This window comes from Mauremys mutica, chromosome 3 (genome assembly GCF_020497125.1).
Source record: "Mauremys mutica isolate MM-2020 ecotype Southern chromosome 3, ASM2049712v1, whole genome shotgun sequence".
Taxonomy (NCBI): domain Eukaryota; kingdom Metazoa; phylum Chordata; order Testudines; family Geoemydidae; genus Mauremys; species Mauremys mutica.
This window is the reverse complement of record NC_059074.1, coordinates 66,037,537-66,052,220: the sequence shown is the minus strand read 5'-3', so window position 1 is coordinate 66,052,220 and position 14,684 is coordinate 66,037,537. Positions and strand designations below refer to the sequence as shown.

The window sequence follows — 14,684 nt, the reverse complement described above, 5'->3', positions numbered from 1 at the left end:
ATTCCATTTTATAAAATGTACCTGTAGTAGCAGCAAGAGGTTTGAGTGCCATTCTTCCAACAAGGCATTCCTTCAACATGGATTCATAATTGACCCAACGATGAACCTGCATGGAGGAAGAGAGTAGTTTTCATATATTTAAGAATATTTATAATTCTGACTGCATGTGAGAAACTATACAGTGAGAAAATGAAGCTCAGTTTTTATTTTGGTGTCTCAAACACACTTGTTAAATTTTGAGATGCTACATCGGGGTGGCCAAACTACGGCCCATGGGCCACATCTGGCCCATCGGATGTTTTAATCCAGCACTTGAGCTCCTGCCAGGAAGCAGGGTCTGGGGCTTGTCCCGCTCCACACGTGCCATGGCTCTGCGCAACTCCCAGAAGCAGCAGCATGTCCCAGCTCCGGTTCCTACATGTAGGGGCAGCCAGGGGGCTCCGCACACTGCCCCTGCCCCAAGCTCCGCCCCCACAGCTCCCATTGGCTGGGAACCTGGCCGCACCTCCGCACAGGAGCCAGAGAGGGGATATGCCGCTGCTTCCCGGAGCTGCTTGAGGTAAGCATCTCCCTGAGCCTGCTCCCCTGACCTCCTCCCACACCCCAACCTCCTGCCCCAGCTCGGAACTCTCTCCCATCCTTCAAACCCCTCAGTCCCAGACTGGAGCCCCCTCCTGCATCCCAAACCCCTCATCCCACCCCACCCCAGAGCTCACACCACCAGCCAGAGCCCTCTCCCCCACCCACGCAGTCCAACCCCCAGCCCAGAGCCCCCTCCTACATCCTGAACTCCTCATTCCTGGCCCTACCCCAGAGCCCTCACTCCCTCCTGCTCCCTAACCCCAATTTCGCAAGCATTCATGTGCCGCCATACAATTTCCATACTCAGATGGCCACCCCTGTGCTACATTAATCAACACAGGCAGGAGCATCAGGGCCACAAAGGTATTAGCACATATCTAAGGACCTTTTATTAATCAGAGTTTGATTTTTTTACATGTTTATTTTGCTTCATTGTCTTTTGTACTGGAAGTCGACTGGTCATCTCTCTTTCCTAGACCCTCGGAAAATGGGAGATACTGTAATTTGTACACTATATTTCATGTTTTGCAAGTATTTGGATTCAGCAGTCTTTAAAGTTACTCCTGGATTCTTTGAATAGTTATTTACTGTAAATTTTTATTATGTTTACATGACCCAAGTCATGCGCTAGGTATTTTGAAGGACAAATAGGAAATACTGCCTCCACCCCAGAGAGCTAAAACTAGTTTAGAGGTGATGTGTAAGAGTAACAAAGAACAGGAAAGGGGATGGTGAAGAAGAAGAAGATATATAACAATAAGATCATACAGTTTAGGTACATATACACTATCATGGGTGAATTACATTCTTGTAAGCAGAGAAGCAGTTAATTTTAAGGAGTCATATGAATGAAGAAAAGGCAGTGATTTATCAGACCAGAATTGGGACAGTTTACATGATAAGGAGTAGTACCAAAAAAAAAGGCATGAAACCATTGTGGGACAACTGGACAAACCATGCATCAAGACCAACACTGTGGGTGGAGAAGAGGAAATGGGGCGTAACATGATAGAAGTCTAGAGGAGATATGTAAGGCTTTGAAATCAAGGACAAGAAGTTAAATGCAGTGGGAAAAGTGGGAACACAGTAGAGGATAATTAGTCAGATATACAAACAAGATAAATAGCAAGTTTCCTGCTATAAAAGGATTTGAGAAACTAAGGATTTTTGATTTTCAATAGTTCTTCAGAGCTTTAGCTATGAGAAATACTCCAACTCTATAGTCTAAAACACCAAAGTGAAAATGGAAGAATGGTCAGGCTTTACTGTATTGGAACCCAAGTCCTGAACATGTTTTAATAACTTTTTTCCACTCTCCATGCGCCGAATGCCCTAAGAAACTCAGAAAATGTGCAATTTTCAGAACAACTTTTAACAAAGTGAGTGTCGTTTACTTCCAGTATTCTTACCTGATCAAAGAGATCTGTGCCATCTGCTCCTGCTGCTCGCATTAGCTCATCGTCACCACCAGGGTGATACTCCATATATGGAGTGACATTATACACAAGCCCTGCATCAAAAAATGAAGGTATAAATCATAGCAAAGAATTCTCTAATTAAAAATGTGTACTTTAACTTATTTGGAGAAAACAAATTTTAATTTTAAAATATTTCAATGTTCTTCAGACATGGAAAACAGCAGAGATCTTGGCATAAAGAATATTATGAAATACTACTGCACTATACTTCAATCCACAGTAATACAATAATGAACAAAGAAAAAAATGTTAAAATGAAGCAGATTGGAAAATTCCAAATCGCTACATGTCATACAACAGCTATTTTGTTTAATTAAATAGAGTAATATCAGGCAGCCTAAAATCCCAGTCCTGCAAAGACTTAAGCATGAGTTGTCCCATTGAAATCAATGGGTCTACTCTCACATTTAAAGTTAGTGAACTGCTCAAGTCTTGGCAGGATTAAGACCTAAATTTTAAAATCAACATATAACAGATGACTGTTTAAAAGTGACTAAATTTGTTCTGTGCCAAAAATATGCCTAGCTTAGAAGAATGCCTGGAAGATGCCTTTACATAGAATTTAATTTTTCTAAGCTTTAAAAAAAAAACAAAACTGACTTTCTTCATACCCTCAGCAACATGACATCCTGCCCATGTTATAACCTCACAACCTTATTTAACTACCTTGCAACCTTATTTAACTACAAAATACTACCCCATTCACCACTCAACCTGTGCAAACAATAAAGCAGGGATGTTGAAGAAAATAAGCTACATATGATCATGTAATTAAAGCTATTATAATGCATTCAGACATAACTTTGCCGCACCCAGACTTGTGAGTGCTTCAATTCACAATCTTAATGTTTTTTAATGGAGGTTTTATATGGCGTTTACTAGGGTTTTTTACCAGGAAAAATTACAAAAACAAAAGTAATTCATGTATGTGCAGCTACTTGCTTAACAATAAAATGCTCAGTCCTGTATGACATGCACTCAGTGAGGCAAGGGATCCTCCAAAACATTTCCAGTACACCTTTTACATTCACACACATGCTCAGAGCCAATGAAATCTTATTCAATAAACACTAGTTTGCATATACTGTTTAAACCCTTGTAACTTTCAAATCTATGTAGCGCTTCAGCAGACCTCCAATAAGCAAACTTTCAACCTAGGGCCTGATTTCTAGAGGTCCTGCCCATCCATTACTCCAGATCACCTCTGAAAATCAGGCCCTAGGGTCCATAACAAATTTAAAATTTCCAGTCACTCCCTGCTAAGACATCAAAGCTGTTCAAATACAGATCCTCCCAAGAGACATTGTTCTACTCCTTGTCCTCAAAAACTGAACCATTTTTAGCCCGTTTATATCCAAGATTTACACCTGAAAGATACAGTTTGAGAAAGTTTAACCCCATCTGAAAATGACCCTTTAGCATAGAAACACCCGTGTAACCTTTACGCCTATAATATAAACCTTAGAATGGAAAGATGAACTAACAAAGAATAGCCAAAGATAGGTCATACCATACATTCTTAAACTTAACCTATTCTAGCATATATTGAATAAAAATTGTGATTTGCACATATTATTAATTCAAAGAGTGGAGAATATAATCTTAATGGCTCACAACCCAAATAGCAGATATGTTAAAGAGCCCTGCACGGATACAAATTTATATCCGCAGATATAAATCGGAATCTGTGGAACTGCAGGACTCTCCTGGGAACTGAAGCGGTGAAAGGGGCAGAATGTGGGGCCGTCACTCCCAGGAGCCATCGCCCCATGCTGGCAGCGCCTCCAGCATGGCTGTACCACCTCTAGCCCCTACCCACTGGTGCAGGCTCCATGCTCGCCGGCTGCTGTCCTAGATCATGCTAGTGTGTGCAAGCGGTGCGCACGCCCCCAGACAGGAGAGACAGGCAGCTGCATGGAAGGGATGAGGGCAGGGCTGGGGGCAGGGCTAGGGGTGGTACAGCAGCGCCGGAGGAGCAGCGGCCCCACGTTCTGCTCCTTTCGCTGCTGTGATTCCCAGAAAAGCCCTGAGGTTCCACAAATAGTGTGGATATAAATCGCTATCCACACAGGGCTCTACCTATTCTTGTCAAAATCTACCACTGACTCACTGTGTGATCATAAGTAAGTCACTAACTTCTGTGCCAGTTTCTCATATCTACAGGGTACGTCTACAGTGGCAAGATTCTACACCACAAGTTATACCCCTTTTATTAAAACACTGGAATTAAAACTCTGTTGCGTGTTCACACTGTGCTCCGTGATGCTGGAGCGCATCCACATTAGCAGCTCTTGCAACAGCAATAACAGCACTGCATTGTGGTAGCTATCACACTGTGCAACTGGCCGCAGAGTGCTTTGGGAAGGGTTTGCAATGCCTTATGGGTAAGGCACAGCATCACATGACACAGGTTTCCCAATCCCATTGTTCCATGGGCATCCTACTACATTCCACTTCAGTTGAAAAGCAGCTGGCAGAGAGGAGAGTGTGTGAGACAGGGAGAGAGAGAGAGTGTGTGTGTGTGTGTGGAGAGGGGGAGAGAGACAGTGTGTTTTGGGGGACAGAGTGTGTCAGCAGGCTGTCTTGTAAGTTCAGACAGCGGCAAGAAGCAACCAGTCCTGAGGCAGGGGGTGGGAGAAACCCCGACATCAGCACCTGCCTCCCTCCCTGGGCTCTCTGCACAGCAATCTCTCTCTCTCTCTCACACACACACACCTGCCTCTGTGTTCAACAGCAGGAGCATACCACATTAATGGTTTGTTTTGTGTCCCAGAGCAGATCAGCACAGCATGCAGCTGCCAGAATTGGTGCTTTGAAAGGGGAGGGGTACATCTCTCCAGGGCAGCTGAGTTCAAAACAATGAGCAGAGCGGCCACTTGAGGCATTATAGGACAGTTCCGGAGGCCAATTACAGCACAGAAAGCAATCAAGTGTCTACACTGGCAATAGAGCGCTGGAGCCTCTGCGCAAATAGCCTTACGACTCTCATCCAAGTGGTTTTTTGCAGCGCTGCAACTGAGGAGTTTCTGCGCACAAAGTGGCTTGGCAGTGTGTACACATCTGCAATTTGAGTGCAAAAAGCTGCCAGTGTAGACAAGCCCACAGAATGAGTATACTCATTTTACAAAGATGCTAAGGTTTAATCAATTGAGTATGTGTAAAATGGCTTGCAATCCTTGGATGGAAGACTATATATAAAAGCAAAATATTATAAAGTATTAAGTACACATGCCCGTATTACTGGTTCCTAACTTAAATTACATTTCTTCTGTTGTGTGCAAATCAGTGTATGTTAAGGGGGGAAAAAGCTCCCTCCCTCAAGTACAAATCATATTACTATTCACAGTGTTTAGTATTTTATACTTTGTTTTGCGTTTACTATCAATTTCAGTGACAATATGTCAAGAGGTCTGCATACAGTGGATGCTTCTTGCATAAAACAGATATAGAAAAACAGAATGCTGCCTATGGATAGTTTTATAAAATTATAAATTCAATAAGCATAAGAAAACTGATAAAAGTGAAACGGGTGAACAATGAAAATGCAGAACGTACACCTTGATATTTGCAAGTTTATAAAAGATTATTTTTCTGCTGGATTTGCTAACTACACCATTTTCTGTGCAGTACTGAACACTGCATACGAGGAGGACATTTAGTCAGTGAAAACCCAGATTATTAGGATATTATTATTATGAACTAGATTCGTGTAGGCAACCTTTGGCACGTGTGCTGAAGGCGGCATGCAAGCTGATTTTCAGCGGCACTCACACTGCCCGGGTCCTGGCCACCGGTCCGGGGGGCTCTGCATTTTAATTTAATTTTAAATGAAGCTTCTAAACATTTTGAAACCTTATTTACTTTACATACAAAAACAGTTTAGTTATATATTATAGACTTCTAGAAAGAGACCTTCTAAAAAGGTTAAAATGTATTACTGGCACACAAAACCTTAGAGTGAATAAATGAAGACTCGGCACCCCACTTCTGAAAGGCTGCCGGCCCCTGAGCTAGATGCTGCTGCTACATTCAGCTTGACAGACTCCCAAAGCCACCACTCAGCCCCAAGTTTGCCCCCCCATTCAATTTCATATTTGTCTTACCAGATTCTGCACATGCACGTCCAACTTCCATCTCAATCAGTATCAAACACTAAAGTCCGCCTTTCCTCCCAATCCATCTGAATTGACAATTCCACTATTGTCATAACACCGATTCTCAACTTCCCTCCTCCACTGATACCTCTCCCTGCCCCCCCCCCCCCCCACACACACACACTCCTTCCCCAAATCTATTTAGCATTTTTCCTCTTTGGTATCAAGTCTATGTGCTTTATCCACCCTCTCAAAGCTCTTCGTATTTTTGCCACAGCCTACATCGTCATTCTTTTCCTCTCTCACTTCCTATGCTCTTTCCAGGCCTCCATTTCTCTGTGTCCTTCTATCGCTCTGTTCTTCATTCTATTTCCTGCCATCACTTATGCTTGGAATGGTCTCTTCTTATGCACGTGAGCCTGATCCAAGGCCAACAGAAGACAAAAGAAAAACCCCCATTCACTTCAGTGGGCTTTGATTAGGTCCATATGATCATACATGAAAAACCCAAAACAGTGTATGAGACATACAGTACTAGTACTAAGTTCTTACAAATCATGTACGTACTTAGAGATGTGGTTACAACTTCAGGGACCTTCATAACTTTAAATATTGTATGGTCCTTGAGTACAATATGCTACACAGGTGAAGTGTGCCAAGCAAATACAGTAGAACCTCAAAGATCCGAACACCAGAGTTATGGACTTATCAGTCAACCGGACACCACCATGTGTAGGGCTCTGTGTCTGTCACGGAGGTCGCAGATTCTGTGACTTTCTGCAACCTCCGTGACTTCTGCCCCGGCTGCTGTGGCTGACCCCAGGGCTGCCCGAGCTGCTCAGGTGGCCCCAGGGACAACCACACCGGCCGTTGCTGGAGTGACCCCGCAGCCAGCCGCACCGACTACTGCTCAGGATGCTCTGGGAAGCTGGCCCCAGGGACTGCCAGAGCAGCGGCCGGTGCAGCTGGCCCCAGGAACCACCTGAGCAGCAGTCCCGGGGGCTGTGGGAGCAGCGGTAGGTGAGCGGCCCCGGGAGCAGCCGGAGCAGCTGCTGCTCGGTGGCTCCTGCCCCCCCCAAAGCAGCAGCCCCCCTGCATCCTCCCCCGAGCAGCGGCCCCCTGACCCTCAACAGCCGTGCCCCCACACCCAGCTAAGATTTAGTCAGAGGTATACTGTATAGTAAAAGTCATGGACAGGTCACAGGCCGTGAATTTTTGTTTATTGCCCGTGATCTGTCCATGACTTTTACTAAAAATAGCCATGACTAAATCACTGCCTTAACCATGTGGACCTGAAAGTAATCAATCAGGCAGCAGTGGAGACAAAACAAAACCAAAACACCAACCCAGCAAACACTGTGCTGCCTCGGGGGCTCAAAGCTTCAGCTGCAGGGGGCCTTGGGGCTTCTAACCCTCGGTAGCACCGTGGGGAGCACTGGGGCTCAGGGCATCAGCCCTGTGGCTCCATTCCTGGCTTCAGCCTCGAGGTCCCGTTCCTGGCCTCAGCCCTACGGGGGAGGGGGGCCAGAGGGGGCTGGGAGCTTTAGGTAGGGGGCACTGGTTTCAATCCCAGCGTTCCCCCATAGCTAAAGCCCTGAGACCCAGCATCCCCCCGCTGAAACCAGGAGCAGAGCCATGGGGAGCCCTGGTGTGCGTCCCCCCCCCCAGGCTGAAACTGGGAGCAGAGCAGAGCTGGGGGGCTGAAGCCCCGAACCCCTGCAGCTCGGGAGAAGGGAAGCCAGAATGGGGAAGGATTGTCAGAACAGCAGGAAAGAAAGATTTTGCAGTCGTGTTTTGGATTGACTACAGGAAGAGGTTCTTTCTGGAAGAAGCTTGAGATGCAGAAGATACCATGGTACTCCAGCTTTCTTTTGACTATACTACCACTATACTTTTGCAAGTATGTCAAAGATCAAGCATGTGGCAGTAAACTGTTCTGTTTTGTTCCAAACCAACTTTTGAATGGCATAAACTCCATTCAGAGTATATCAAAGCTACTCCTTAAAGAGTCAAAAAAGTCGATATTGTGACAAAGCACTTTTTCTCTTCTTCTCAGGGAAGTAGTGCTTTACCCCAGGACAATTCCACCTCTCCTAGCTCAGAAAGTAAGGGACTACAGGTATTTCTATGAAGGCACTGCTGCCCCACATCACACTTATGTTAAATGAGTTTATGAAGATTGAGGTCTATAAAGAATTACTGAACTGTCTGCAAACATACGCTTTGCCAGTTTTGGAGAAAAATAGTTAGGAAAAGAAATACAAACACACAACTACGTGCTCAGTATGCTATTCTCAACTGAGCTGCATACCAGCAATCAAATATCCAGAAGAACACTGCTTATACTAAGAGCTTCGGTTTTCACAATACATTTATTTTAATTACTACAAGGCCAAAGAAAGATGAGGTGCTTTTACTGGAATGTTTGATCTAAGATTCAGTAGAAGTCATTTAAAAAAATTAGTTTCCACAGACATCTGCTACAGCTAAATGTAAACAACTGTAATTTGCATTATTATATTGAAGACATAAGGATACGAATATGTGCTTACACACCTGCTTACTTCTCCCTTAGAATATCATGTAAGTCAAAAATAATTTAAAGACAATAATATTAAAAGTTATTACTAATGCTCCTTCATCTGTTAGTGTTTTTTGAACTCTGACAAGGTAAAGATTGTCTGCATGTCAGCATTTTGACTTTCATACTTTTACCAATTTTTTTAATATTGATCTTGCTGTTTCATATTGGTTTTAGTTTGATCCCAAGTAAGAAACTGCATTCTGTCATTTTAATATACAAATATATGACAGGACTAAAATATGCTCAGCTCTGTGTGAATGCTTTAGAGGGAAGCAAGGGTGGAGAAAAAGATTTCCATACAAAACACCCACCAAGTGGGGTATTCCAAAGTATAGTGACAAACACTCCAACATTCAAGAGACCAGCTAGCATAGACTGACCTAGGAAGGGACATGGTCTCACCTCCCCAGGATGGCTGAGTTGAAAGCAAGCACACGCTAAATCTCACTAAAACTTTTGTGATGTTGCACCCCATAATGCTTTATGGAAATATGCTTATGAACGTATATATGACATAACTGGAATATATTTTATGCTACATATGCCATGTAACATATCTCTGTAAAGGTTATGATCTATTGAATACATTCATCCTATTTGTATGCATGTATCACTTTTGTATTTGAAGTTATGAATATTGTCTGTATACTTGTTTGATTTTAAGTAGCCTTAGTAAGGCATTTGGTCAGCTTCTTAAGAAAAGAATTTGCAAGTTAAGTGCCCAATCAAGAAACACTTAACGGACAATGGAACCCTGGAAGGCTCCAATCCACATAAGAAGTCTACTTGGGATGTTGAAGGTAGCTTGTGAACAATGGCTGCCACCTGTAAAGTTCTGAGTCATGCATGGACATGTGACTTGCCCATGTGACTCCAAAACTCCAGCTTGAAGCTGGGTTATGCATAGGAGAGAGGAGGGAGTATCCACCCACAAGGGCAAGTCTATTTATGCCCCTGGGAGACCCCTCCATTTGGTCTTCAGCTGGATCAAGAGATAGCCTCTCCACCCCCAAAGATACCTGAAAGAAACTGGAACAAAGGACAATAACTGCAGGGGAGTGAGTGATTGCTAGACCCAGACTCGGAGGAGGCTAGTCTGTAACAGAAGCTTATTGGAACATCTGTGATGGTGAGCTTATTGGAACATCTGTAATCATTTTCTTACTGTATTAGTATTAGACTTGCGTGTTTTATTTTATTTTGCTTGGTAATTCACTTTGTTCTGTCTGTTATTACTTGGAACAACTTAAATCCTACTTTTTGTATTTAATAAAATCACTTTTACTTATTAATTAACCCAGAGTATGTATTAATACCGGGGGGGAGTGGAGGGAGGGGAACAACTGTGCATATCTCTTTATCAGTGTTATAGAAGGTGAACAATTTATCCTGTATAAGCTTTATACAGGGTAAAATGGATTTATTTGGGGTTTGGACCCCACTGGGAGCTGGGTACCTGAGTGCTGGAGACAGGAACACTTCTTAAGCTGTTTTCAGTTAAGCCTACAGTTTTGGGGGGATGTGGTTCAGACCTGGGTCTGTGTCTGTAGCAGGCTAGCGTGTCTGGCTCAAACTAGGCAAGGTTCTGAAGTCTCAAGGTGCCAGGGAAAACAGGCTCAGAGGTAGTCTCGGCACACCAGGTGGCAGTCCCAAAGGGGGTTTCTGTGATCCAACCCGTCACGTTATTGCAAGGAAATATCTGACCACACCCCGTCAAGAGCCAGGGAGGCTTTATAGTTTCATAAGCACAAAGCATTCTAATACTACCGTTCAAGTTGCACACCTCCTCCAAGAAGCTCAGCTACACAACATGCATTAGCTCTGTAAGAAAGCAACTTCCAGGGTTCACAATTTGCAAGTCACAGTTGACAACATGAGAATTTACCACGGCTGCAGTTCTAGTTTTGGAGGCACCTTTTTAATGTCTCCTGTTGAGGAAAAAATCTATAATGGATTTAGGGTTAGTGGACAGAAGAGGGAATAAGGTAAATGGGTATCCCTGTAATCTGTGCACTAAAAATCAGATTTCACTCCTGGTTTAAACAATTTAACTTAAACAGAGCTATAGCCACTTATGCCAAAAGTGGATTTGGCCTAAGTTGTAAAACATGCCCAAACTACCAACTTATGAATGAGAAGAAATGACACACACACTGTCTATATGTATTTTTTGGGTAAATAACCCACCTCTTATACATATCCAGCAATCATCTTTTTTACTGTGTTTAGCAAGCTCTTCTTCAGTCACTTCAATTAATCGTCCTTTCAATCCAGTTAAGTCTTTTCCACTTTTAGTTAGTCGAATCCAATCCATAAGACTTCTGCCTGGTTTTAAAGGGACCTAAAAAGTAAAATATATGCTAACATTGTAAAATGCTAAAGGAAAAGTGTGAGACAAAGTGGGTGAGGTAATACCTTTTATTGGAAAAGTGCACATTCAAAAGACTACTTGTTTTGTTTTTAAAAGAGGGTACGGATAGAGTGATGACACACTTGTTTGTTTTCTCTACTGCTATTGGGAACCCCTTGGACCAAAGTGAAACCACTTACGACAGCTACCTACTCACTTGAGGCAAGTGGCATTCTCCACTCTCTCCTTGCCCTTTCAATCCTTACCCTTCAACTGCCCACATTAGCACCCACTGGGAGGATATTTGCCAACAAACTGGACTGCAGACACCAAATCTTCACTGCAGTAGTGAAGAGTCACACCAGTTTCATTCTGCTGCTGGCTGGGAAGTCTATGAATAGCAAAGGAAATAGAGCTATTCACAGAAAGAAGGGAGTCAAGAAGACAATTTAGGGAGAGAGAGTATTACAAACACACCCTTAACATCAGATAGAGGAATCTCCACCAAACTGCATAGCAGCTAGGAGGCTCAAGAAGACATAGATACACCTATTCCTCCTCTATTCAAGCACCCAAAGAAAACACATCTCTAAGTTTACCGGTCATTGACTGACCAAAAAGAACCAGGGATACCATCCTAGCAGGACCTTCCCTTTCCCAAAAGTTGGAAGTGAGGATGGTCTCTCTCCTGGGCATTGATCTTTAACACCTTTAATACTAATCTGTGCCTAGCAGGTTTAAACCAATGATCAAATTTTCAAGCCTTGCATATGGCAAAAGAGGTGAAAAAGCACATGAGTGTACAGAAGAGAAGATGAAGAAAAAGGGAGGACTGGAGAATATTGCATAGGGAATCAGAATTTAAATTTGACATGGTCAAAATTATCACAGCAGATGCCTATAAGTTAGGCTCCTAAATAAATAGAGCCTTATTTTAAAAACGCTGAACACATCCTGCTCCCATTGAAGGCAACAGGAGCCAAGTGTCCTCAGGACTTTTGAAAGCCAGGCCCACCTTATTTAGGAACCTAAACAGAAGAGCTTTATTAAGAACATAACATAAGAACATAAGAAAGGCCGTACCGGGTAGACCAAAGGTCCATCTAGCCCAGTATCTGTCTACCGACAGTGGCCAATGCCAGGTGCCCCTGAGGGAGTGAACCTAACAGGCAATGATCAAGTGATCTCTCTCCTGCCATCCATCTCCATCCTCTGACGAACAGAGGCTAGGGACACCATTCTTACCCATCCTGGCTAATAGCCATTTATGGACTTAGCCACCATGAATTTATCCAGTCCCCTCTTAAACATTGTTATAGTCCTAGCCTTCACAACCTCCTCAGGTAAGGAGTTCCACAAGTTGACTGTGCGCTGCGTGAAGAAGAACTTCCTTTTATTTGTTTTAAACCTGCTGCCTATTAATTTCATTTGGTGACCCCTAGTTCTTGTACTATGGGAATAAGTAAATAACTTTTCCTTATCCACTTTCTCAACATCACTCATGATTTTATATACCTCTATCATGTCCCCCTTAGTCTTCTCTTTTCCAAACTGAAGAGTCTTAGCCTCTTTAATCTATCCTCATATGGGACCCTCTCTAAACCCCTAATCATTTTAGTTGCTCTTTTCTGAACCTTTTCTAGTGCTAGAATATCTTTTTTGAGGTGAGGAGACCACATCTGTACACAGTATTCGAGATGTGGGCGTACCATGGATTTATATAAGGGCAATAATATATTCTCAGTCTTATTCTCTATCCCCTTTTTAATGATTCCTAACATCCTGTTTGCTTTTTTGACCGCCTCTGCACACTGCGTGGACATCTTCAGAGAACTATCCACGATAACTCCAAGATCTTTTTCCTGACTCATTGTAGCTAAATTAGCCCCCATCATGTTGTATGTATAGTTGGGGTTATTTTTTCCAATGTGCATTACTTTACATTTATCCACATTAAATTTCATTTGCCATTTTGTTGCCCAATCACTTAGTTTTGTGAGATCTTTTTGAAGTTCTTCACAATCTGCTTTGGTCTTAACTATCTTGAGTAGTTTAGTATCATCTGCAAACTTTGCCACCTCACTGTTTACCCCTTTCTCCAGATCATTTATGAATAAATTGAATAGGATTGGTCCTAGGACTGACCCTTGGGGAACACCACTAGTTACCCCTCTCCATTCTGAGAATTTACCATTAATTCCTACCCTTTGTTCCCTGTCCTTTAACCAGTTCTCAATCCATGAAAGGACCTTCCCTTTCATCCCATGACAGCTTAATTTACGTAAGAGCCTTTGGTGAGGGACCTTGTCAAAGGCTTTCTGGAAATCTAAGTACACTATGTCCACCGGATCCCCCTTGTCCATCCTCATGTAGGGTTTGAGCTGCAAAATGTGAAGTTAACATCAGCAGAAGAGCAATGCTTTATAAATACTGAGATAACCTAGAAAGTCTAACAAGGAACCTATGTTAAGTTCTCCTCACACCTTTTATGGGTCATCTTAATTATCACTTCAAAAGGTTTTTTTCTCCTGCTGATGATAGCTCATCTCAATTGATTAGACTTTTCCTGTTGCTATGCATACTTCCACCTTTTCATGTTCTCGGTATGTATAAATATCTCCTGTCTGTGTGTTCCATTCTATGCATCCGAAGAAGTGAGCTGTAGCTCACAAAAGCTCATGCTGAAATAAATTTGTTAGTCTCTAAGGTGCCACAAGTACTCCTGTTCTTTTAACAAGGAACCGGTAACTGTCCTCTTTATCTAAAGAGAAATCAGATTATCTGGAACCATAAAGGCTGTGCAGATACCTAACTTATGTGGCAATCTGATCTTATCGCTGCCACTCATGTCCTTCCTACCACTTTGCTATTATTAGAGTGTAACAAACTTGAAACAAAAATGCAACAAGCAAGCATAAGCTCCTAAGGCCAGTGAATGCATGTTCTTGAATGTTCGAACAGCACCCAGTACAATGGTTCCACCAATACTTGCCAACTACATAAAATTAAACAAGAAAAAAAGCATTAACACAACAGCAAAGTAAAAAAATTAAGTCATGAAATTCCAGAAGATAAAATTATATAAATTATATGAAATTATTGATAAGTACTACATGTAAGTTTAGATTTAATAAAGAAAATTAACAGGAAATAATACATATGGGTTACGGTTAACACTGGAATTGCCATCAGACTGGCGATCTATTTAGTCCTGCTGACGGTTGCTAGTATCAGATGCTTCGAAGGAAAGTGCAAGAACCTTCAAATGGGCAATTATAAAATAGTCCGCCCACAGGGCAAGTGTCCTCCTTAGCTTTGGCCATGAAGCACAAGGAGATAGAGCCTTTAACCGTATGAAATTATTAAAAATACAACAGTGTAATTGTGGACTGTCTTCATTATATATAAGATGCCAAATCCTGCTATACTGATGGAATTGATATCTTCTGGCAATGAGTCCCATAGACCAACTATACCACGTTTCACTAAGCTGAGGTTTTCCTTGCTGCACACCCAAACATGCCACTTTCCTTTTGGAAATTCTGGAGCTGCTCTTGCCAGGCCCTGACACTTAACGCTGCACTCCAGCTCTGTCT

General features: G+C 42.7%; 1 protein-coding gene across 2 annotated transcripts in view; it reads right to left on the bottom strand.

Moving 5' to 3' along the window:
* LOC123367549 (cytochrome b5 reductase 4) overlaps positions 1 to 14,684 on the bottom strand; it is a 79,108-nt gene that overhangs the window by 63,962 nt on the left and 462 nt on the right. For both annotated transcript variants that reach the window (XM_045011863.1, XM_045011864.1), the window contains exons 2-4: positions 10,926 to 11,079; positions 1,992 to 2,092; positions 22 to 106 (exon numbers count right to left, since the gene is read on the bottom strand). In XM_045011863.1, the coding sequence (XP_044867798.1) occupies positions 22 to 106; positions 1,992 to 2,092; positions 10,926 to 11,079 (340 nt within the window). The remainder of the gene's footprint in view (positions 1 to 21; positions 107 to 1,991; positions 2,093 to 10,925; positions 11,080 to 14,684) is intronic.